Source organism: Wasmannia auropunctata, unplaced genomic scaffold, assembly GCF_000956235.1.
Source record: "Wasmannia auropunctata unplaced genomic scaffold, wasmannia.A_1.0 LD336116.1, whole genome shotgun sequence".
In the NCBI taxonomy this organism is placed as follows: domain Eukaryota; kingdom Metazoa; phylum Arthropoda; class Insecta; order Hymenoptera; family Formicidae; genus Wasmannia; species Wasmannia auropunctata.
In genome coordinates, this window is record NW_012026774.1 from 1,339,957 (window position 1) to 1,364,751 (window position 24,795).

Consider the following 24,795-nt stretch of genomic DNA (forward strand, 5'->3'; position numbering starts at 1 on the left):
TATGATTATTATTACTATTATTATTAGTTATTTTTGGCGCTCTATAATTTGAATATATTTGTATTTTACAGATTAAGGTAAACTCCGCTGCTGCGCATCGGTCGGTGAGTGAAATCTTATATAATTACTACTATCGTCCACCCAATATCACTCGAACCCCGTCGCATAAAATTATCTCCAATAAGAATTCAAACGTAAATGCAACCTGGAGGTTGCGCCTGCGCCTACTGTGCTTCATGTATTCGAAATGGGAACATGCTTGCATGTTCCGAGAAAACGGACGGGTTCCATCCGATCACATGAATCATTTATTTGCATCGCGACAAAACGAATTTTCATTCCGTATAGTCATTTACCCGTTTATTCGTTACTCATCAACGCGTTTCCGAGTCGTTTCGGCCGATAAAATGATAATTCGTATGCGATCGACGCGATAACGACGCACCCGGCGCTGTAAGAGAATTAAGAGGTGAGAAACTCTACTAAACTAGATTATCTTAGGGATTTGCGTCGGTGGCAGACTTAATTGATTACAAATTGGTGGATCCGCGCGGTCGCACATTTGCGCCCGGCCTTTCGTATATTTCCCCGAGGAATTTCGTATTCAGGACCTTCCGTTATCTCATCTCCCGTGCGCGCCGCGCGTCGCTTCGGCGCAGCCGTGTTTTTCTGCAGATAAATTAAATCGTCCTTTTTACTTCGAACCTCGTTACATTTTAACCGTTCCCCGTTCGCGCCGCTTCGCCTGGCTTTTTTTTCCTTCCCTCCTTCTCGGCTACTTCATTCGCGCCGTGACATCACGGCACCTTATATGAGCCCCGCATACGTATCCCATTCCCTCTCATTTCTCTCTCTCTCTCTCTCTCTCTCTCTCTCTCTCTCTCTCTTCCTCTGATCCGCTGCCGAACAAATTCTCCGCAATCAATTCTCAGCGCGCTTATCACTCTCAATTCGATATTTTATCGCCACCGAGGCCGAGTGCACAGCCCGAAGTCACTCGGTTCTCATTGCATTCCAGCGAATCGAGCACCAATTCATACGCGCTACGTGATAACGCAATTCGAGCGTATACCCGATGATAACGCAATCATTTGTATGCCAAGCGGCACGATGATAATCGGTCTTATCTCACGACGGGGATAAAAAAAAGGGAGAAGGACTACTTCTCTTCCTCGCATATTTGCGTATTGACTAGGCGTATCCTCGGGCGGGCATCTGATTGATCACAAATACAAAAGATTGGCGGAGCACTGTTAATGCGAGTTTCTCGGTTGCTTTCATATAAACATGCTAATACCTCCGATAATAAGCTAGTGGTTCGATAGCCACTCGTTCTTAGGTGCCTTCGTCACATGTAAACGCGATCGCGCTCGACTATTCCTTTAAGTGAGAGACGACGAAACGTAGCGAGATATTGAGCAGCAAAAGGGAACGAAGAGAAAAAAGGTGCGGGATATGGAGGAGGGGAGGGAAGGGAAAGGGCGATAGTGAGATGACGGAAATAATGGAAGAGACACCGAGAACGTATCGGGATACGACGGAGAGGGATAAGGAGCAGAAAAATCGGCCGAGACGCGGTGAGTAAAGAGGGAAGCGAGAGTGCGGGATGGGCATCGAAAGACAACGAGAGTATATAGGTGACGAGAAAAAGAGGGAAAGAGAGGAACGACGAAGGGAGAACCACGGTCTGACCACGAGACGTTGGTTTATACGCCGATGCATTGGGAGATGCCTGAGTCGGCGGCGATGGTGGTGGAGGCCGACGAACGTGGAAGAGCGAGAAGAGCGAAGGGAAGGAGCTTCGGAACGAGGGAAGGGTTAGTAGCTCTTGTAACGCTATCGACCCTGTCGCTGTACATCACGTCGACACCATCCTAGTCCGCTCATTTCAGATCGCGGGAGTAGTAGGAGTCGGCTTCTGCGCCATTACTTCGGTCGCCGGCCCTACGTGTGCATGCATGCACGCACGCATGCACGCACGCGTGCACACACACACACACACACACTCGCGCGCGCGTGGGGTGCCGTGTGAGCGTGAGCTACGTGATACATGCAGGTTGCACGCGAGCAAAGCGAAGTGGACGAATGAAGGGCGAGGTACGAGACGACGAGAAGCGTGCATTATATCCTGAGAGCGCGCTCCTTCGGAGATGCGATGCCGATTGCGCGAAATAGAACGGTTGCACTCGCGGGTAATATCGGTGAAATTTATGCGGCAGAGCGATATCGCAAAGCTCGTGACGTCTTTTCCGAAGCTTCCAATTGAACTCTCTGGAATCAGTCTACACACCAGAGTGTGAGATTCCGAATGGTCTGAAATAAAATCGGTAGTCTCGACCTCGAGATCGCGAAATATGAGATTTTACGAGCGTCAGCGTCGAAGTGGTCAGGATCATGCATATTCGCAAATCTCCGCGTGATGCACCGTGATGATATCCACGCTGTTATTCTCCGGGAAATATCGATAGATAAACTGTGATGGTACATTATGATAATAGAGAATTTAAGAGGGACATTCTCGTTGACCATATAAAATTAGCATCGAAAACAGAATATCTCTGTTAGACAGAAATTTTCGTCTTTTTTTCAAATTACCGAAGACAGTTTTGACTCTCGTTTCAAAGATACCCCGCGAAATTCTCGACGAAATTGATTTAAATGGACGCCATTTGACAAGCACGTTTGCAGCGAAAGATCGTCGGTAGTAATTTAGATATGCGGCTCGGAGTGGTTCCCGGCGGTGCACCTGCCGTTAGCGCGAATATTTGTGTAGAAATTTATCTCATAGAAAAAGATCTTCGCGATTCCGGAATGCGTGACGGACAATTGGTGCCGTTCGACTCGATGGTTATTTCAGTCGCTCTTCCATTAAGAAATTCGAGAATGCATGATTAATTGCGGAAGTGAAGTTACGTGTGTGCCATTACACCTCTGTGTGTGAAGATTATACGTGCTATAACATTAATATGTCGTTTTAAAAAAAGCTTTGCTATACATTGGCATGCAATATTGGCTATACACAAACCTACGCAAAATCTCACAATCGATGGAAAAAAAAAATTGATTCTGTACATTATTTATTTTTTTTCACGAGAAACTATCTCTCCTGGTCGCGGCTATACACTACGAGATTTACTGGAACCTGCATATAATACGATACATTTATAACTTGCCGTGTACTCGCGCGTTAATTTTCCTTATCTCGCGGAATTATCGTAAGGTATAGCGGCGTTAAGAGAAGCGTCATCCGACCGTGAATTTCTCTCGGCCGAATTCTTATGCTCACAGCTCGTTGAATCGTGATGCACGCGACCACGATCGCCCAATCACTCGTTCTATTTCCCTCTCTTTCGTGCCCAAAAACCTCCGGGAGTCGTTTTCGGGCGATGCCGCGTCGTGCTGGTCCCGACGCCGCGCCGCGCCGCGCCACGCCGGTCGCCGGCATGGGTTAACCCGGCGGAGCGTGAAACGTGCGAGAACGTCTGTTTCTGGTGGGATATCTCCCGACCATTTCCATTTAATTGATCGTCCTGAAACGTTGGCGCGTATATGTGCTCCGTGGATCGAAGGCGATACCGGGACGGCGATTTCAATGGGCACTGGACGAGCCAATTAGCTCCGTCCCAATGCTCAGGTACCCTCTTTCCCCCCGATTCTGTCCTCCTTGCCACAGCTTTATCCCCTTTCTCCACTTTTCTCTCTTTCTCTTTTTTTTTATTCTTCCTTTTACACATCTTTCTGTTAATCTTTCTTCCTGTGTCTCCCTGGTTCGTTTTCTCTCTTCATCGTTCTGCTGGCCTAAGTCCTCGATCTCATCTTCTCTCTCTCTTTCTCTCTCTCTCTCTCTCTCTCTCTCTCCCTCTCGCTCTCTTTCTGTTTCTGCTTCCAAGTCAAACTCCCGGTCTATATGCGACCTGGAAGGCTTCCGGGCTGAAGCGGGACATTACGGGCCCCTCTCTCGCCCTCGGAACACGAGAACACAGAAAACCGGGGTCCTATCTTATCCGCGAAGAAGTTTATAGCCCGGTCGACTCTAATTGGGCGAGAAATCATCGGGCACTCCTTTTCTCCGTCCGCACGCTCAAAAAGACTCTCACTAATTCACGATTTCTCGCGTATTATTACCGGATCGCGCCACCTCTCCTCCTTCTCTTCTTTCGTCTCTCTGTCAAAACCTTTTTCTCCTTCTTCTTTCTTGGATCCTTAGTAACGAGCAAACATCATTCTGAGAGGCTTCGACACTTTCGAGCATATCGGCGCTTAAATTAAGCTGTATGTTTGAATGTTTTTATATAGTGTTGTCGCATTTATATTTCGCGGGAATTTAAAGGAAAGCGAACTTGTGTAGATGAATGATTATTGAGCACGCAATTGATTGTCTCTTGATTATGTATTGCTTATCTAATTATTTCTGCACAAATTTTGAACATGAATGCAATTAAAATAAAAATGTAATTTTTATATAATTTATAAAAACAATTTGCTTATTTAATAAAGTATTTCGTTGCGCAATCTCGCCATTTGTAATAAAAGCCCGCGTATCGGATTACTCTTTCACTTTTGAAAAAATTCAGAGGACTTTTTATCCCGAATAAAAATCTCGAGATAATCATTAACGTGCATAAACTTTTCGTCTTAGTGCGCTTGATGTCAACGCGCGTGATTTCGTCGATTAAGAGAAGACGTTTGCTGTTTGCTCTTTATTGCACGAAACGCGATTCGAGTATTTTCTCACGGATCAGCGCGACAGAAGTGGCTTAACGTAATTTGTATACGGTGAACGAACGACGAGTCGTGTCCGTCAGTAATCCCCTTCATCCTAATTCTCGTTAACGCCCGAGTATCTCAGCTTAAGCAAGCGGGTTGCGCGCGGTTATGCCCTGGCCCCGGTAACGTGCGATTTGAAGTGAGCGAGCGGGCGAGCGCGCGCGATTTAGCGCGCGAAAAGGTGCGCTATCTCAGGCAGGCAATATCTCATTGAGCAAAGGAGGAGGTGACTTTAACGTCGGCTCCCCCTCGCTCCCCTTCCGTGAGCAATCGCGGCTTGAGACGGGGCCGACGTGCCCGCCGAGAGAGTAAGATCGTTAATCTTGCCGCGCGCCGATCGGGCGCAGATAGTAATTGTTACGTTCTGCTTTCCTGTGGCCGACCGTTCGACCGTGTCCGACGAACCTCCTCCAACACCCGAAGACTCCGGCACCGCGTCCCTCTCTCGCGCGTCTTCGCGTTCTATTTCCCACCTCGCTCCTACTCGCTCCTACCACGTGCGTGCACGCGCTCGCTCGCTCGGCTCTTTTCTTCTCTCGTCAGGAGTCGCCGACCGATCCTCACCCACCCGGCAGCATTAACGCCTTCGGCAAGAGTCTGTTGGCACTACAATGCCGCCGATATCCGTTCGCCACTCTTCTGCCGACTGTTTGCGTTGGATCTCTTTAGCGTGTATAGCGTATAGCGACGGCAGGTGAATGGAATCGCGCGTGCGGAAGTTGAATTGACCGATGTTGAAAACTCCGGTTCAGACGAAGGGTAAAGTTAACGACGATCCGTTAAGTCCGTATTAGACTAGATATTGAAGAACACATATTGAAGACTGCGAATGGGAGATTAGAATTTAACCAATCAGAACGGAACGGAATAAAAAATTGAAATTATCTGATTGATCGAATTCCAATCTTCTAATTTGTAATCCTCAATCTCTAATGCACAGTCTAATACGGGCTTAAGAGAAAGTAAAGAGAATTTAAAGAGCGATTAAATAAGCAAAAATTGACATGCAAATTTTTCCCAAATCGTAATTATTTGTTTAGTTACTCAAAATTGGTATTTTATGAAATCACGACGAGCCTTTTCTCTCAATGAAGAAATCGACGCGATCGCTATCTTTTATGCAGGCTCTGATTTCGTTATTGGGCATCCTCCTGTTTCCCTATCCACTTTCGGACGGCTCAAATTACTCGGACGCGCGTGATGGTCGCTCCTACAAAAGCCTCGTATACCACTTGCAGGACTTTGTTACCTCTCGCGGGACCTGTCTTTCGTATCATTCTATCCACGTCGCCGACCAGACTGCCAAAGTCGTTTCATTCATGCGCTAATAGAATCTCGCAGAATCCCCCGTTCAGATCCGACTACCAAAAAGAGATATGCGCGTGAAAAGGTAACGTAGATTCGTCGTGTTAACACCATTAACGAATCTGCTCGTATTACATGCTCTCAGCGTTTTCTCTCTCTCTCTCTCTTTCTTTCTCTCCGATGATCTCTTGTGAGTCGCTGGATCTGTGCGTTTCCTCGTCCTGCCGTGTGCATATTCCTGGCTTGTGAAGCCGAGCATGGGCCATAAATTCGCCGCTCGCGCCGACCGTTGACGCGGGGCCACGATATCCGAAATGTCGCGCGAATCCCAATGTTTTCGTGCTCTCAACGACAACAAGCGATTCCACCCGTGCTCCGTTGGAAGAAAGTGTCGCCCGGTGAAAACCAGTTTCGCGCGCAGATTCCTTATTTGCGAGCCTGACGAAACCGTAGATTCGAGTTAATCGTCGATGAGCCTTCCCTCGTTCGCGCGCTTTTTTCTCCCCTTCCTCTATCCTCGCCTCCGTGCATCCTTCGGATCGACGCGACTCGGATACGCGTCTTTGAGACTGGTCCCAGAATACATATTCGATGGAATGGATCTGTCCCGGCGGTGATCGCGCTGTCAGGTGGAACTGACGTGTTCTTGCAGCGCGAATTTAAGTTCTATCGCATACAGGTATTTTATGAGAATCTCGAAGTGCGCGAAGTACGAATAAACCTTCGCGGCAGATAATGCGTCCGCGGAGCGCGAAAGGAGGGATTGGATTATCTTCGATTTTTGCACAGGAACCTTACCCGGCAAACTTGTGCTACGTTCTATGGAACATTAAGCAGGAGATAATTTTACCTTTCTTGTGCGTGCTCAATTTTTTTTCTCGCCTTTGACAAAACGGCAGTTTAAGTAGGTATACGCGGCTGAATGGTCGTGGAGAATATCCATGATGTCGGTATCCGCGAGCGGTTTAATAAGAGATAAGCAAGGGAAGAGTATTAGACTTGAGGTGCGCGATCCGTAGCGGAATATCTTGTACCGCATTAGAAGATATGCGGAAATGTATTCTACCAAGGATAATTGCCGGGGAGCATAAATCAGAGGGTACCTAGAGTACCTTGCAATATCGATTATTTTACGTATTGATGTCCATAGCAATATCAACGTAAATCGGTAAAGAAAGATGTATAGTTCATAGAGCAAACAGTTATTAACTTCAGATTATTACATGAAGAATGTCTTGCATTTTTTTATATTTTTTATACTTGTATTTAATGTATTATGATTAAAGAAATTTTTAAGAATTAATAACAGTTATAAGAAATTATATTGATTAAAATAATTTTTAAGCACTAATAACAGTTAAGAAATTATATTTTATTATATATAAATTTTTTTTTATTCATTATTCAGATTAGGATTGGAAGGAAATTAATTCAATGAACTAGACGGCAGAATATTTATGTAAATTTATTTCAATATAACATATTTCATTGTGCGGATATTTGATGGCTCGCCAAAAACTGTTTTGTCTGTCGGAGGCTAGTTAGAGGGAAAATTTGGAAGAGAGTTTGCAAGAGAGAATGAGCTGTGACGCCGTGTGTAGATATTTACAAACGGTTTCATTTAAATAAACATATTATTTTAACACAGTTCGTATAGGATTATCTGTGTTTTCTTCCCTTACTTCTATTTCAAGTACCTAGTTAACGCACGTCCCTAAATAAAGATTCGCTAGGACTAGTACCGAATGAGTTCTCGAACAATCTCATTCTTTCTTCACGGTATATATATTTTTTATTCTCTACTCGCACACGAACGGCTCCCCAGGTAGATTTGAGCGATCTAATAGCGCTTTGCTTTTGCCACGCGATATGCATTGGATCACTTATCTAATCAACAATAATAATTACAATGACATTGATGACGTTGCGTTTTAATATTATACAGCTCGCAACACCTATTCGCGATTACAAGAAATCGTCCATGTTCGTGTAATAAGCAGTTTTCCATAGATATTAAAAACTTCAACCAATAGAGAGAAGAGCCGCGCCCGACAATAATGAGAAGAGAGAAAATACTAGATGCACACGCGCGGTGCCGCATCTGACACTACGCGCCGATTAATCGTCCACTCGAGTCAGCTGCCGATGCAGCAAGTTATAGTCGATTTATCACTCGATCACTCGCGTGTAAACTGAACGGCATTGATAATTTTTAACGATATTTACTGATAAAATAAAATCTGACATTTTTCGATTTACTATACTTTGTGCACCGTAAAGAAAAAAAAAACATGGCTCACTAGCGTTTTTGTTATTAAATTTGACCAAAAAAAACATTTTATCACTTTTACACTTATCGTTCACCAATAGATATAAAGAACTGACGCGACGGTGCATTTTGAACATTGGTAGTTGCTGATCCATGTGATTTGTCCAATAAATATTTTTCAATAAATAAAAGCTGCAAGGCGGCCGCTCGATTTTTTTGCGAAAACATCACTCCGAGCACTAGTGTGTCGCTCGAAATCAAACTGAGATATTACGTCTCGTTCAACGATCGTGCTTCGTCAGTTCCAAGGGTTGTTGGTCAGTCCAATGATCTCTCCAAGCGACCGGTGGCGACGACGGTACATCCTGATCGGAATCCTGAACGTCAATTTCCTCGTCTTCGTCCTCATTCTGATCGTAGCGTATCCTGTGCGCCGAACTCGGTCGTGGACCAAGACCGGATCCCTGTCGCTGATCGTACGCTGGACTGGTTGGTCTCGAGAGTCCGGAATCTTCGCCCACCAGTTGACTAATCATTCGGAAGGCGCTAGGTTTCCTTTCCGGTTGCTTCGGTATCGAGTCATGCCTGTCGATCCTGTCGGGTCGGTCGAGGCCGGCGTCCCTGGCCGCGGAATTAGCGACGACAGCGCGAAACGCGCTACTTTCGCCGCCCATGCCGGCGATGGAGCAGCTGGATGTACGCTGGCCGATTTCCATAGCGGACGTAGCGGAGTGCGGTTGCTGCTGCGGCGGCGGCTGCGGCTGCGGCGGTGGTGGTGGTGGTGGCGGTGGCGGCGAGCGCTTTAAGAGGTTCATGCGCTGGTGACGACGCCACTTTGCCCGTCTGTTGGAAAACCAAACCTAAGAGTCACGAGTTAGGTCGTTAGAACGCTCGTGAACAAGTCGGAAACAGGAACGACGCGGCCGTTGTCCCGCAGGGCCTTCTCCAATTTACAAATGTCGAATTAGACCCTGCGTCGTCGCGTCGGCTCTTTTATCTTTATCTATTGGTAGATCCTCACCTGAACGCGGGCTTCCGAGAGCGACGTTTTCGAGGCGAGACGTTCGCGTGTTGACACGCACGGGTAATGCGATCTCTCGAATTCCTTTTCGAGTTCTTCAAGCTGCTCCGGACTGAAAGTCGTGCGGTTGCGCCGGAACTTGGGCTGCTCCGAACCGTCTAAGCTTCCGTCATCTCCGTCGCCGTCTGTACATTAATAGAAATACGTTTTCTATGGGCTGTGTGTTGCATTTTTAAATACAACAACCCAATAATAAAAGCCTCCTGTTATATTGTCAAATTAATTAAAAAACTAAAGAGAATATTAATATTTGTGTACTTCTATATGAGTGACACGAAATTCCGATTTTTCTACAAGAAATATGAAATAATATATTTTGGAAGATTAGTATACAGATTTTCAAAATTATAGAATGGCGACTACGGTGCTATTTGTTCAACGTATGAGTACCAATAGCCGTAAATATTTAGCAAGAAACTACACAAATATTAAGTTTCATCCAAATGTGAAAAGTTAAATCGTAAAAAATTTAAACTCTTTCTCTCACTCTCGCTCTTAGCTCTCATTCTTCGTTTACGTCTTAATGATTATGTACAAATCTACAAATTAAATTTTGGGATTTAATTTATTTGAACGAATCAATTTAGTCTGTTGGAAGAAACTGCAGAATAATTTTATAGAACCAGGTAAAGGATATTTTCTCGTAAGATGAATTTCGCGTCGCGACATCGAAGGACGATTTCTCTTTCGTTACCTTGCAAATATCCACGAGCGAGCGCGTCAGCGGCGTGAAGCGCGTGCTCGGAAGTGCCCGCGGCGGACGCGGATGCAGCCGCGGCCGCCGCCGCGGCCGCACCGGGACTCAGGGACGGTGGCAAAAGCAAAGCGGACGCGCCGGATATACCAGTGGCGAGAGGCGGCAGCATCCACGGGTGTCCGGCTGCTCCCGGCGCTGGCCAGCCCGCCGGCAGATGATGGCTTGTCGTCGGATGTTGATGCGAATTGAAGTATGGATGCGGTCCGGCGGCCGCGTACAGGCCGTAGCCGGCGGCACGCGCGAATTCCGCGGCCGCGCGTTCCGCCGCGCGGTTCCGCAGTATCCGATTGATGCTGCTGACCGACGGCGCCGTCGCGTTACTGCATACCCCTTGAACAGGCGAATACCGATGTTGCGGTCAACCCGAGTCGCGAAGGTACCGTGAGGTACATTAGCACGTAGCACGAATACGACAAAGATTTCAATACGAACGTGCAATTATTCACAACAACTCTGTTATTGTTAAGGGCTGCGTTGAAAAAGAGCCGTTCAGTGAAAGTTCAGTAATTCTTTACGATTGATTTGTTATTTAGATCCAGCAAAGAACTAAAGGTAATTCATATAGAACATTCTAAAAATACTGCAGCAACGTTGCAATATTACAATATTGTTGCAGGAATAATAACATTGATTTTTGTGTTATAAGGGAAGAACCTGCAATCATGTTAAAAAAATTACTAAGCGCTCATTGAATTACTTTGTTTGCTGAACGTAGCCAATGCTATAAGCCATAACTTTTGACGCTGTCGAATGACAGCCCATAGAAAATTTTTTAAGTGACAGCGTTCCGTTGCAGCAAAAAACATATCGAAGTTTACTGATTATAATATGATATTCGTGTTAGCATGAATGCTTCGAGAATGGTATGTGTGTCAAGAAGTAAGGTCGCAGAAAACGCGTTTCTTAATTCTTTCGTTAAATTATACGTTACTCATACGTGCGTCTCTGTAATCACGAACGGTTTGCATTCGCATGGCTTACAGAGGACGAGCATAATTAAGTAAGGAACACGCTAGTTTATGCATCGCGCTAGCGAAGACTCGACGTTATGACTAAGCGTTCTAAGATATACTTACTGCAAAAAAATCTTAATCAGTGTCAATGTTAGTCAAGTCGATCAATCTTTCGAAACGCTTACGCTTCGTAATTATTACGTTATCGTATTTGCTCTTCCCGTAAAATAAAATAATCGATTTGCCAGCTATTATCTTCCTTTTCGCAGGTAATTTTTAAATGCGATACGGCTCATAAATTTATTTCAATTTAATCTGAAGACATACGGTGTTCGTCCTTCCGATAAATGTCGATCCGGCATTATTATCTTACCTTCGGAGATTAGCCTCTCCCGAATTTCCCAGGCGAAGATAGTCGGGTTCTCCCTTTTATATTGCTCGATCTTAGCGACGACAGCCGGTGTCGCTACTTTCGGCTTGCTGCCACCGATCAGACCCGGCGGGCGCAACGTACCTGAAACACGATAAACCGGGGGCTTCAAGGACGCGATGCATTGGCAAAACTCCTGGCTTCCTCGATAAAATCGCTCGTAAATGACGCCGCGGCATGGCACATTTATATTTTGCGCCCCTATTCGGCAGCTCGGTCACGCCAAAACTCGCGAAGCTCGCCGTAATTCCCGAAAATCACGCGATGCACGCGCCTCGAAATCCGAAATGTATCTTTCACAGGCGTGATTGATGTGAAAAGAGTGATAATTGTAATATTATACATTGTAATTGAATGGTATATTAGATGTAATTTGTGTGTGTTCCATTCAGTCGAAATAAACATTCGATCGCCTTGAATATTGTGCCGTATAAGTTATATACAATTGGGAATTTCTCAGCCTTTTAAGGTGAATATAGGGAACATTTTGATGAATATGGCAAATGTAAGAACGAGAAAAAATAACAAATGACAACATATAATATTACAAAAGTCACGGCAATATCGCTTAACATCGCGTGCTACCGACAAACGGATATTAATCCTATCTTCGTATCTGGGCGGACTCATAATGCGGCAATTAGGACAGCATGAGGATGCTTACGTAATATGCATCGCAATATAAGAAAATTATCTACACACGTGTAACCACTGCGCGTTAGCTTGTGATAATTTTTAGCGTCATTATCGCGCGCCAAGTGTCTGCTTAAGAATTAAATCGTATGCTTAGATCAGTAAGGCCTGGTACCATTTATGAAAATTATCAAAGGTTACCGAATATTCTTTTTTTCTCTTTCTCTCTCTCTCTCTCTCTCTTTCTCTTTGCTCCTTCTTTTCTTGCCTTCTCTCCTTCTCTTTGCTCTTTCTTTTCTTGCCTTCTCTCCTTCTTAGAGATATGGGGACATATATTTTATTAAGATATTAAAATAAATGTTAAAATATCGGTCATAGATAAGAATATATGTATTTTAAGACCACCGTTTAGATATACCGCTGTCATATATTCCATAGAAACCAAACTTATAATTTGCTACTCGTGGGAAAGACAATGAGCGACGCAGCAGTCAATTAGTCATGAATTAATTAGTACCCACAAGTGAATGCTATTGTAAGACGCGCACAGCTCGTAAGCATATTATAAGTACGATAAGGCTATGCATATCATCGATTGCATGTTGTTGATACCGTAAAAAGACGAACGAAAGAGGTAGTATACGTTCTGATCAACCCAATTTTAATGCATTAGGTTATAGTATTATGAAACGTTTCGTACAAAAAATCTATATAGTTTAAAAGTAAATTAAATATTTCTGCAGTTAAAATAATTTATTATCGTTGTCATTGTATACACTGAGATACGATATATACGTTAATTGTATACGATAACTTCATTAAAACCGTGTACAATGACGATTGGATTACGATTTGGATAGATTGCAATCGCAATTGTGCATTATATTATAAAATTCATCTTTCTTTGTCAAATGCGTCACGCTGTTACTAATGATATGTACCCAAAGCTGTATACGTTGCGCTTAAGGCACGCCGCGTATCCGCTGTTTTTGCCCCGTTTCTCGCGAGCGACACGGTAGAAGCGAAGAAACGAGAGTCACGCTCGCGTGCTAATATCAACGTCAACTATCAGGCGTAAGGGGTCCCATCGGGAGACTCGCCTTCCGACCCCAATTACGCGCGGATTCATCGGTGGAAGGACGGTGGACGCGTCACTCGTACGTGCATGCATCATCCGTCATTCGCGTTCTGTCGCGGTTTTCTTAAAGACCAGCGTCTTCGGGAGGGAGGAAGGGTGGGAGGGGGAGCGAGGTATCCGTCAATCCTCCGCGGTGGACGATGCCGGGAGATCGTGAGGTAATGGAAACCAGAGGCGCAGGCAGACTTGAGCAATTATCGGTCGTTACGTACTATTATTAATAACAATAATGACGGCTAAACTCGGCAGAGGGTATCGCGTGCGCTCCCACGGATGAAGTGCGTGCCGGGTATATAAACGATGTATCCACCTAATAGGTATCCATGCCGCGAGCAAATTCCTTGCCTCGACCTGCTATCCCCTGGGTCTTTCTCTCTTTCTCCCCGTCCCTTCCTCTCTTCGTCCTTTAGCTTCTCATCTCTGTCTTTCCGTCCCTGTATCTATCTTTCCCCGCCTCATCTCTCCCTGCCGATCTCTTCCCATCCTGGCCACCGTTTTTCATTGTTGCTCGTTCGACTTGCTCCTCTCTCGGTTTACCTCCTGTGTGCACGTGTGTGCGCGCCTACGTGCGTGCGTACATAAAATTTTTGAGCGGTGCGCCGTTTTTAATAAAAGAAACCGCACGAAGCCAATTTCGTTAGCCGGTTAGGGTTACTCGCGAGCAACAGTGGATGGATGTCAGTCGCTGCCGTGGTTACAAGCCGTCGTTACGAGCCGAAGGAGAAGGCTGCATTCAATGCGCGTCGCATGCGTGCGCTCGCGGGCGAGGTGATCTCTTTTATAAATTGATAATGCGAGATTAGCGTGATTACACGGGCGGGGCGTGTATGAAGAGCATCGCAATAGAAACTACGAGCAAACAACCGGAACGCCTTCGGCATTGTCCACTCGATTGCTGTCCAGTTACCCTAACGACCGCAATAGTGACGTGTTAAGCTTATAATGCAGCATATGCTTTTGAAATTTTGGCCATTTATCCCGTAGTCTCTCAATCCACCCCTTTGAACCGATCTTCTGTAATCGATATAGCGAAGAGAGTCAAAGCCGCAACCTCTGAAGACACGAAAATCGATATAATCGAATCGTATTTTTAGCTCATGAATATGAATGAACGAGATACCGCGATGTAATTTATATCTGTTCCCGGCGACGAAGTGACCAGATATCGCGTAACGCCACTTGTCTCCTCGACTCGCGTATCAACGTGAAGCGGGGCCGCTCGCTCGCGCCGAAGGGATTAATTGTTCGCCGTCGTTAAGTAATTGGTCGGCCGATTATGGTACATTATATTCACCTCGGACGCCTAAGGAGTCCGTATCCAGCGAGATGAAGACATTATCGGCGCGCCGCGCGAGAGAGCAGGCCACGAACGGTATTTTTACGAGCGGCTCGTAAAGTTAACGAGGACCGCGAGGTAGGCAGAGGCAGGTCTACGAGAAAGAGAGAAACTCCGGCGTTCCACTCGGCGATGCTCGGTGGCTCGCCTCCATTTTTTATTGTTCGCCTCTCTCGGCGCGCGGATCCTTCTTCCTCCTCCTCCTCCTTCTTTTGCCTCTCTTCTTCGTCTTTCTGGCCTTTCCTCGAACGCCCGATCCGAGCTTCCGTCCGCTCGTATGGATACGTCCGACGATTCCCAATCTCCTTCGGGGTCTAAATTTCCGCGAGTTTCACCGCGTTTCTCGCGTGCAAGATCGCACTCGCGTGCCCATCATCTCGGCGAAAGCGCCCCGATTTGCATTAACTCGCGAAATATGGCGGTCGAAGGTACAAGACACGAAGAGCAGCACAGGTAGTCGCAAAAAACACAAATGTCAGCATAAAAACTCAGGATGTGATTTCTTGAGTGTTTAGCCTTTTTGAGATATATTTATGTTGTAAAGTAAATGATATAAATCTTTATTGAATTATAAAGGAAATGATAAAGAAGAATTTTTATTGAAGCTAATGTAATTTGTGTGATAACCAAAAATGTATATAACTACGGGGAATAAAATTTCAAATTTAACATTTAATATTTGAATTAAAGAGGAGCGAGAATCGAAACTTGGCATTAATCCGTTGGAATGTAGAGAGGCTAATGACTGGCGCGATCATTGACGAATTATTCAAGCTTGTTGCCAAGGTGCTGAAATTTAATGTGTGAAAGAAGTGGTTATTACGTGTTAATTTTGGCAAGCTAACGAGCTTCGAGTGGCCAATGCGCTTTTCATGACGCTCGTTATGTCTGACCATGCGCCGCGAGTTTGGCGCTATCCCCTGTTCTTTGCCTTGCTTGAAATCGCTCGAGATATTAACGCGGTATCGTTTGAGGTCGCCGCAGTAACTGCCGCGTGAATCGCAGTGAAAAAGTACAATCGAGAATTATGCAAATTTCAAATTTACAAAAGAGAGGATGAAGAGAAGCGAGAGAACCATTAAAAAAATAAGAAAAATTTAAATAAAATTATTAATTTGTCTTTGTTTTAAAAAATAGATTAAAAGAACTTTTTGTTTAGATAAGAAAGACATTTGTCAGTATTATTTTTTCTCATGAATAGGAATTATTTCAAAACTTTATTTGACAAATACGACAAAAGTCTTATATATATCAATTTACCTAATAGTTCTCGACTTTGAAAAATCTTCCCTCATGCGTTTCCAACATCTATTTTTCTCCCATTTCCAGAGGATCGATGTTATTCTTGGAAACGTAGAATATAAATGGATGATTTCTGCCTTGACTTCTCGTATCGAAATTACGTACGTACGTAATGCGTGCGTGGCGCTCGATACTCGCGATAGGCATATAGTGGTTGACGAACATAATAGCGATATGTCAACGGAGTAGTTTCCCTACGAGTAGGTTCTCGTATTCGGAATGTCACCCAATAATTTGCATATTCTTATCGTCAACGATAAGAAACAACGTGGGGCATAATATCGAGCGTATAAATATCGCAAATGCGATTCTCCTCGCTCTAAGGCAGCGAATCGCGGTATATAAATCGTAAAAATACACTTTACACAAACCTAAAAGTTTCGTAACGACTGCGCCCTGTTGGTTTAATGACAGCACGTGGTTGGCGAGGTCGTTGTAATGCCTGAGTGCTCCTAATCCATGTGACAATTCGATTAGACGTTGCCGCGATGCGTTGCCGTTATTGCCGCTGGCGAACGGACCGGCCGTGCAATTTTGTAAATTCACACCTGCAATCAGAGAAACATGTCGTTGTAATACGTATAATAATGAAATTATCGCATACCGAATAACTAATGATAATTGCCAGGATGAAATCTCGGTCTGTCTTCATCATAATTTTATCACATTTTCGCATTCTTAGATTATTTCTCCAAATTATTTTTGTGAAATTGGTTAACGAGAATCGAGAGATGATTTTACGGGTCTGAGATAATCGGGAATCTTTTCTCACAAGGATCTTTTTTTTAGGATCCCCGAAGTGAATTGAATGCTTCGTTAAATTAACAATCGCCTGCGTAATCGCTGTGACGAAAGTGGTCACGGTCAAATAACTTCACGTTCAGGCGCATTAATTTAAGTTGCTGAACGTGATCTCGCGATCCCGTTATTGATATGGTCTTAAAGAATGTTGGAAAGCGCAGTCAAGAGATACCTGTCATTCAAATTATGGCTAATAATTAATTTATATTCATACTCGCATTGATATTATCCTCGTACAGCATTTACATTTTTTATTGGAATATAATGTATCGTATTACAAGAACTTTGGTTTCAGGTGTTTATCAATTTTATTTTCCGTCTTCGATGGTTATCGTTGCTTTTAGATGGCCATCAACATGCCAATCAATGTTGTGGAATTAGCAGAAGTTAATTGATTTCCAAGCAAATTCAGATTTTAATAAGAAATTATCCTTTATCGTTTATTTAATAAACTTGACGCTATAATATACGACGACAATCAATCAGTATGTATATGTGTTTGTTGGTTTTATATGATACGTTAAAGGAAGATGCAAAATTGGTTTATTATACGCTCGTATAAAATGTAGCTATGGAAGCAACTAAATCGTCACGTGCGAAGAATTTTTTTGGAAAGAATGCGCGTGGATTGAGTTTTCCTCGTTGATTTATAGCTGAATCTTCATGACATTTCGAACAGAGAGTTAACGATTTACGATAACGGACACATGACGCTATTAAGAATCGTTTATTGACTCGCAATCCGAAGACAATCGTTCAATTTCGAGCATTTGGTAAAACAAATTCGTCGTACGTACTGTGATTATTATGCTAAGTGGAAGATTGACTCGTAGAAAATAATTTTAAAGGAGAGAAAACGTAATTACACAGCGTATCATGCAATAAAATCGCGACGGGACGAAACGGAGGCTCAAGTGTAAATCGACGCGAGCTTAAGGATAATATGAATTAAATGTGAGATAGATGTTAATTACCGTGCCGGCGGAGTGCGATCAAAATTACGATGTGCTTATTATAGGTTCAGTTTCCTCGTAACCGCACTGTCGACTAATCTTAATAACGTTTAGCGCGGATCGCGCAGATGCCAATTTACGATCGAGCGATATATCGCAATATTAAGAGCGGGCAGTATCAGCCTGTCATTTTGCAAACGACGTGCGCGCGCAATTGCTTTTTATCCAGTCGATCTTACATAAAGAGCCCGGCGATCGACCGGGGAGAGAACTGTCGCCGGGCGAAATTAAATCCCGAGTGTTGGCAGAAAACAGGTCCGTCGTGCCCATTTGTATCGCGTTGTTTTAATTGGTTTCAACCAGTGAGAACTCAGCGTGAATTCGCGGCAGTTCGTTTACATAGTGAGAACGTTTAATTAATTAGTCCTTTATGAGCGAAATGGATCGCTAATCAGCTCGGTGAATGCATCTTATGCGGATCATTTGCAATTTGTTATCCCGCGTAATCGAACGACCGCTTTTGCACAATTTATGACGTCAATGTAGCTAATTACTAATGGCTCCTCATCAGGAATACGATTAATCAGAAGTTAACTGTAATCTAGAAGGAAAAAAATTAACGCAATACTTTTTGGATTAATTTATTTTAACATTATTGAATGTTTTTTATAATGATCTTATTGTAATTTGTTTTTTATTGTACTTTACATTGATATATGACGTTATGACAAATGCATTTTATATATTCTTCGCTTTTACTACTTAAAAAATTTTTTTACTTATTGTTTAAAAATGTTATCGCAACATATTTGAAAAAAAGATTATAGGTATGTATATTAAGTATATTAAGTATATATGTATATTAAGAGTATAGATTAAAATGTTAGAGAAATAAAGTTAAACATCCGGTGATCTTGAGATCATATATCAATGATCAAAAGTCGTGCCGATCGTGTAGATTTGTAGACGTCATGATTAATTTTGATGCATATCTGGACGCGCAAAATTCGCAAGTGTCCTGTTCATTCATTTTATATTTACTTGGCAATTTTATTTACTTGATTAAGCACGATTTTGTTAAGTATTTAAGACATTAAAGAAGCAATATAAATTATATTGAAACGTTAAAAAGACAATAAAATATTAAAATAATATACTATACTTAAATTCGCGACACACCGAAATCAGCTTGGCTGCAGTTAGGTATTAATTAAGAAAAAAAAACGCGTTGTCAGTTACATTCGCGTAAAATTCTCGTGGAATTTGTTGCAAAATTGAAGTTATGCCAAAGTTATTTTCCGAGGAATCTCGTTCGCGACGGCTGCTCGAAATCGACGGTTGCGTCGAATAAAACTTATGCGAATCCCGCGAGTGTCCCGCGTCCGTCCCGTCGCGTCTGGATGGCACATCGGGCGCGCATTCCGCGCTCGTTTCGTGTCAAAGCGATCGGAGGTGTCGTGAAAACGAAAGTAGCCGATGCACAGAAAGAAATGCGTCCCATCGTCGTTGCATCGACACCAGGCGGGAACCGGTTCTGAACGAGTTCTGGCATCAGAGGCCGATCGCGGTATATTCGAAATCACCATACATTCGAAATCACCGCCGGTAAAGACCGATCGCTTGACACGGCGATAATAGATAATAAGCGGAAAAATTGGAAAGCTGATTCTCTTTCTGCGGGGACTCGGTCGAGATCGTTCGCTCCGCGCTCCCGATGAGTAGGGTTTTATCTGAACCATGTCCGCAGACGCGGTCTCAAGTAAAACCGTGTTTGCTGACGAGTGGTGCGCGAATCAGGCTAACTCTTAAATGCAGACTGCTCGTTTGTGACACGCACACGCATAAAGATAAAACGCAACACATTGAAGTCATTCAAAAAGAATGTTACGAAACGAATGCGTGCAGATGTGAAGTTCATATATATGTATGGTAGCGTGGCGGTTCCATCGCCACAACCCGCAGAATGTTCAAAAGAGTGAAGATATAAAAACCGTGTTAGGGGCTGCGCAGAATAGGAAAGAAAAGGAATAGGGAACAGAGAAGCAATCGAATATAAAGTCTGACATGATATAATGACATAACTATATTTATATGTAGTTACTTTGAAGATATTTATCTTTATAATAATTTTAATCGAATAGGAGTGATTTTTTTTCTAATGCGGAAATAAAATTCAAATTAAACACAGGTAGCTGCGTTTACACTCGAGAGTAGCGCCTCATAAAAAAGTAATTTTATATTAGATCAGATTATAATTTCTACAGAGATCGTGTTAAGAGCAAATTATACATGTATAGTTGATCATTGATATATATAGCTGCAAGCAAGCATTTTACGTAATAACTCGATGATTAGTGGAATCCGTGACGAGATAGTATACCCAAGAAGGAATTGAGAGGATTCATTTGCAAATGACGATATTTCAATCCATATTTCTTGGCACTTATCGCAAATATATTCTAGAAGGTAATCATAAAATCTCGAAGAGTGGAAACTGTGTTACGCGTCACCGCGATAGTGCCTAATTGCTCATAAATTTTATTCACGGCATCATGCATCATTGATCTATATATTTGCATTTTACATCAAGCGATGTCATATCCCAAATTGAACGTTATCACAGGCTGATATACATTGATGATATAATTGGTGAAAAACTTGTTAGCATTGAACGTGCAATGAGAAAAGCGAGCCGTTCTTTATATCTTCTAACTAATGGATTAGCGCGTTATTGCGATTAAAAATGACAATAAATGTGGATTGTGTAAATTGCGATTGTAAATTTAGATTGACTTAGAGAAGTATCGACGAACATGAAGTTTAACGTCGAAGGGTGGATACTGCGAAAAAAGGATTGCATTTCTCAAGCGAAATTGTAACCTGGCAGTCAGCAAGTAGTATATTCAACGCGTAATTAGTGCATATATCTTCGCGGACATTTTCGACGATTGGTCATCAAAAGTGTAACAAAGTGCCGCGCGAAGACAGCTATTAGCCGCGAGGTGTACCTGTTTCAAAACACTCTGGGTGCGGTCGTAAAATCCTGCGGCATCCCGTGCGCTGCCAAGTATCGAGCTCGGCATCGGAAACAACGAGGCGAACTCGTATCGAGTCTTAAACTGGATTAGTGCTTTCCGCACGCAAACCACAAGCAGGAGCTTTGTCTGGAACGTCAAACTATCGAATTTATTCGCAGATTTGAATTTGCGAACAATATCATTAGATGATAATTTAAGAGAATCAATTTAAATATATAATCCGATATTTAAACAAAAAAAAATTGTACGTACTTAACACATGGTAAGATTTTATGAAGGGAAAGTATTCGCGAATTTATTTTTAAATGCTACATTGTCGAGAAAAGGAATGTTGCACTTTCAACGCAAATCATCGATCAAATCATCAGATATATATGTATAACTTCATAATTAGTATATATCTTTCATATACGACAGTTTGTATGGCCATGTCCCAAATGTGCTACCAGAGCACCTGGAAACACATCTCCTCTTATCCTTTTCTCTCTTTCTCTCTCTTCCTTTTTGCTCGCTCGTGAACGAAGACGTTCATCGCCTACATGGTATCTGCCTCGAAACGGTCTGGGTGTGGTCATAAAATCTCGTGGGTTCTGGAACGAAGTGCCCCGCGTAACGCGAACGCGAGAGAATCGAGAGTACCCGCGGGATGGACGGGTATTGAGCGTTAAACGAGAGTAATACACGTTCTCCGATCCGAAGAGGAGTACGCAAGTATGCGTTGCCAACGCATTGAAACCGGTTCCGAACGAGTGCGGTACTTGGTAGCCCCCGTGCTCCGTCTGGCAAGTGCGAATCGCGGAAAGATCCGCGGTAGTTGGACATGTCGTCGTAGGCGCGTATCCGCTGCTCCCAATCGCGTGCGCTCCCTTTTATTCTCTTATCAATGGTCTCGCGACCGAACTGCTCGCCAAGGCGAGAGCGGTCAGAGAGCATTTCACGCTGCATCAGACATTCGTGTTGTATGCGAAGAGCAAACACGGAGTTCGTCACATTACACTCGTGTGAAATAACACAGGCTGTGGCCAGTCTCTGTTGTACAATCGCGATTCTGTTTCCCTCGTTTTTTTGACAACTTAATTAAAGACTGAAAAGAGACGACGCTGATAACAAGCTCTAAGCATCGACAATCAAGAATGTGTTGCGTTTTTTAGGGTATGAAAAATTTTGTGTTTCGATCATATTCACACGGTAAAAGTGGTGTAGAATGTAAATTGTTATAATATTTGGAAACTAATCAAAATTTTGCAAACTGATTTATTTAATATACATTTTTATATGTATAATAATTAATATTGTGACAATTCAGAATCTGTAAAGCAGGAATTATCTCAAGTATCTCTGTTTCCGATTTACCATATTATTACAATTTTTATGATCAATGGATATTAGGTTCTGAAATTGCGATTAAGATTTCGTTATACTTCTGAGATTTTTTTCAAAGGCGTGAAATGCTTCCATTACTGTTGGTTACGAGCCCTGTACAGGTGTTTGGTTGTACAGGTGTTCAATGTTAATTGCTTTTACCATCCCGCAATGAAAGGTTCGCGCGGCGAAAGATCGTGAAACGATTCATAATTCAATTAGAGTTACTTGGTTATCTCTCATCAAGCAGATATAATCAGTATACTCATTTGTCGTCATACGTACCGCATGTTTAACTTGTACGTTATCGGGAACGTATAATGATTAAATTATAGGTTTATTAACTACAATAATACAATAATACTATTGTATAGGGAAATATATAATCATATAACACAGTATCGTATAATAATATAATTAATATAATTAATACGTGTTATATAAAATCTATGTATCTACTACATAAAACAAAATACAATTAATGAAAAGATCGGTTTTTCGTTATTTACGTTTTTTATAATATTTCCCGAAATGGTCAAAATTTACATAAAAAACCGATATGCTGACATGTCAAGGAAGCTTGACGAAATTCACGATCCAAGGAAATTTATTTTTTTATGTCATAAATACAGAATTTCCGCGTTTTTTCGTATTTTCTCGTTATTTCGTTTCATTGATTGTCTCTATCTTCAATAGTCTCAAAAGTGTATTCAGGTGTTCGGAGATATTCGGTGTCTCGTCATTACACAACGGTTTTAAATTTCAATAAACCGTACTGTGTAATTTCGCTGTAATAAAGCGCATGGAACACGATTGTAAATAATGATGCGTGACGTATTCCATAATTATCGATTTATCGCGACACAACGGAATTAATTGGCTCGTCATTGCTTACACATACATACATACATCTGTCTTATCTTAGATATTTAAAAAAGGACGGGGAATGGTATAATGATCAATATTTCAAAAATGTTCCTATAACAGAACACAGAAGCATCTGCATATCGTTTTAACGAGTATTGGAACGCATAGAGGATATTTAATTGCAACAAATATAAATGCTTGAAAAATTACGCGACTCAATGAAAATATTTGTTTTGTTATAATTTATATTGAACGTTCAGCATGAAGCTTAATGAGTTTAGTACACTCGGGAATTTATATCTTTAAACGATTATTGCGCATTTGCATTGTATATACAGACTATTCTAAACGATTTATTTGATAGCTGCTATATATTAATCGAGAGTCATCGTGCGAAAACAAAAATCGATGAAACAAAGACACGGGAACTAAATAATTAAATCGAATTCGACAAGAATAATTAAGTTCGATTCGGTTTCAAGTATATGCAAATAATTGTGCACTGGTACTCACCATCGATCAGGGAAGGTACATTCAATTGCTGATGATGATGCGCCGCCGGATGCTGCTGGTGGTGATGAGGCGGGTGTACCTGCAGCAGGTGCGATCTCGTCTGGGAGAAGGTCGGCGACGGCGGTTCCCAAGGTCGGGCGACACCGGTACTGGCGGGAACGTCCTCGTCCTGACAGCAGAACTTGTCGCTCGCGCTCGAGGCGGTGGTGCCGGTGCAATTCGCGACACCGTGTCCATCATTATTGTTGCCAATCTCCCCGTTGTTATTGTTGTTGTTATTGTTATTATTACCGCTACCGCTATTGTTCGTGAGGCGCGTGGTGGTCGCGCCCGTCGCAGGGCTACCACTACCACTAGCACTGCCACTGACACTACCACTGCCAATGCCGTCGACCTGCACCATTTCGCTGTCGATCGCAGCCGCCGACTTGGCAGTACCAGGAGGGGTCGCGACGCCGCCACCGATCATCATCACCAGACGATCTCACCTCCGCCCCCTCCACGCTCTCAGCAAACGGCTCCTCCCTCTCCCGTTCTTCCTCCACTTCTGCGGATGAACGTCAATCTTCAAGTCGCTTTTGTTTCGCATTCAGCGGATTTTTCGTGCGCGCCGATCTGCGCCGATCGCGAATTCTTAAAATGCTGACGAGCGTCTTCGGGTTAACGAATCATTTGACATTACTCTCATTCGGAATATATCCGCCTAAAAATATTCTCCTATGCGTCGAGCAATATTGTTGAACGAACATTTTTCGATTTACGTGCAAACGATATGCCATAGAAATTATTAATAGGGTTGCTTGCCAACTTCGTCATAGTCAAACTCGAATATTATTTTTCTGCCGTTAGATCTCTATCTATAAGCACATTAACACAGTCCGGTACAAAACGGATGCATTCCCATATTATTCGCCGAGTATCTGCAGTTCCCATTTGTTTTCAAGTACTTCAACTCGTCTTCATTAAACTGTCCACCGAACTGTCACGTGTATAGCACCAAATCATACTGTCAGTCACTATCCCTTGATAAACACAAACATGTTTCGCAACTTCGCCATGTGACGCGGAATGACAAACGAGTCGCTACGGAATCGATTTAACGGAGCGGAATAACTTTTCCGATGACCGCGCGATGACGATCACGACGCATCGCGACGCGAGCTTTTACGTCGTCGCGACACTTGAGAGCCTAGTCGAAGCCGAGGAACCGTAGGCGCGGAGTGTTGGAGCGCAGGCGCCTTCGACGAAGCTCGTGACCACGTTCTCCTCCTTCTCTTCCTCCTCCTCCTC

The 24,795-nt window shown here is 43.1% G+C and overlaps 1 protein-coding gene across 1 annotated transcript; it reads right to left on the reverse strand.

The window, feature by feature from the left end:
* Positions 1-7,529: 7,529 nt before the first annotated feature.
* LOC105456491 (paired box protein Pax-3-B-like) lies at positions 7,530-23,977 on the reverse strand. The gene is made up of 6 exons (XM_011700608.1): positions 23,506-23,977; positions 16,343-16,519; positions 11,506-11,646; positions 10,117-10,509; positions 9,363-9,547; positions 7,530-9,201 (listed from the first exon to the last, which is right to left on the reverse strand). Exons 1-6 carry the CDS (start codon positions 23,975-23,977, stop codon positions 8,623-8,625), a joined length of 1,947 nt encoding a protein of 648 aa, XP_011698910.1. The 3' UTR covers positions 7,530-8,622.
* Between the last annotated feature and the right edge of the window lie 818 nt (positions 23,978-24,795).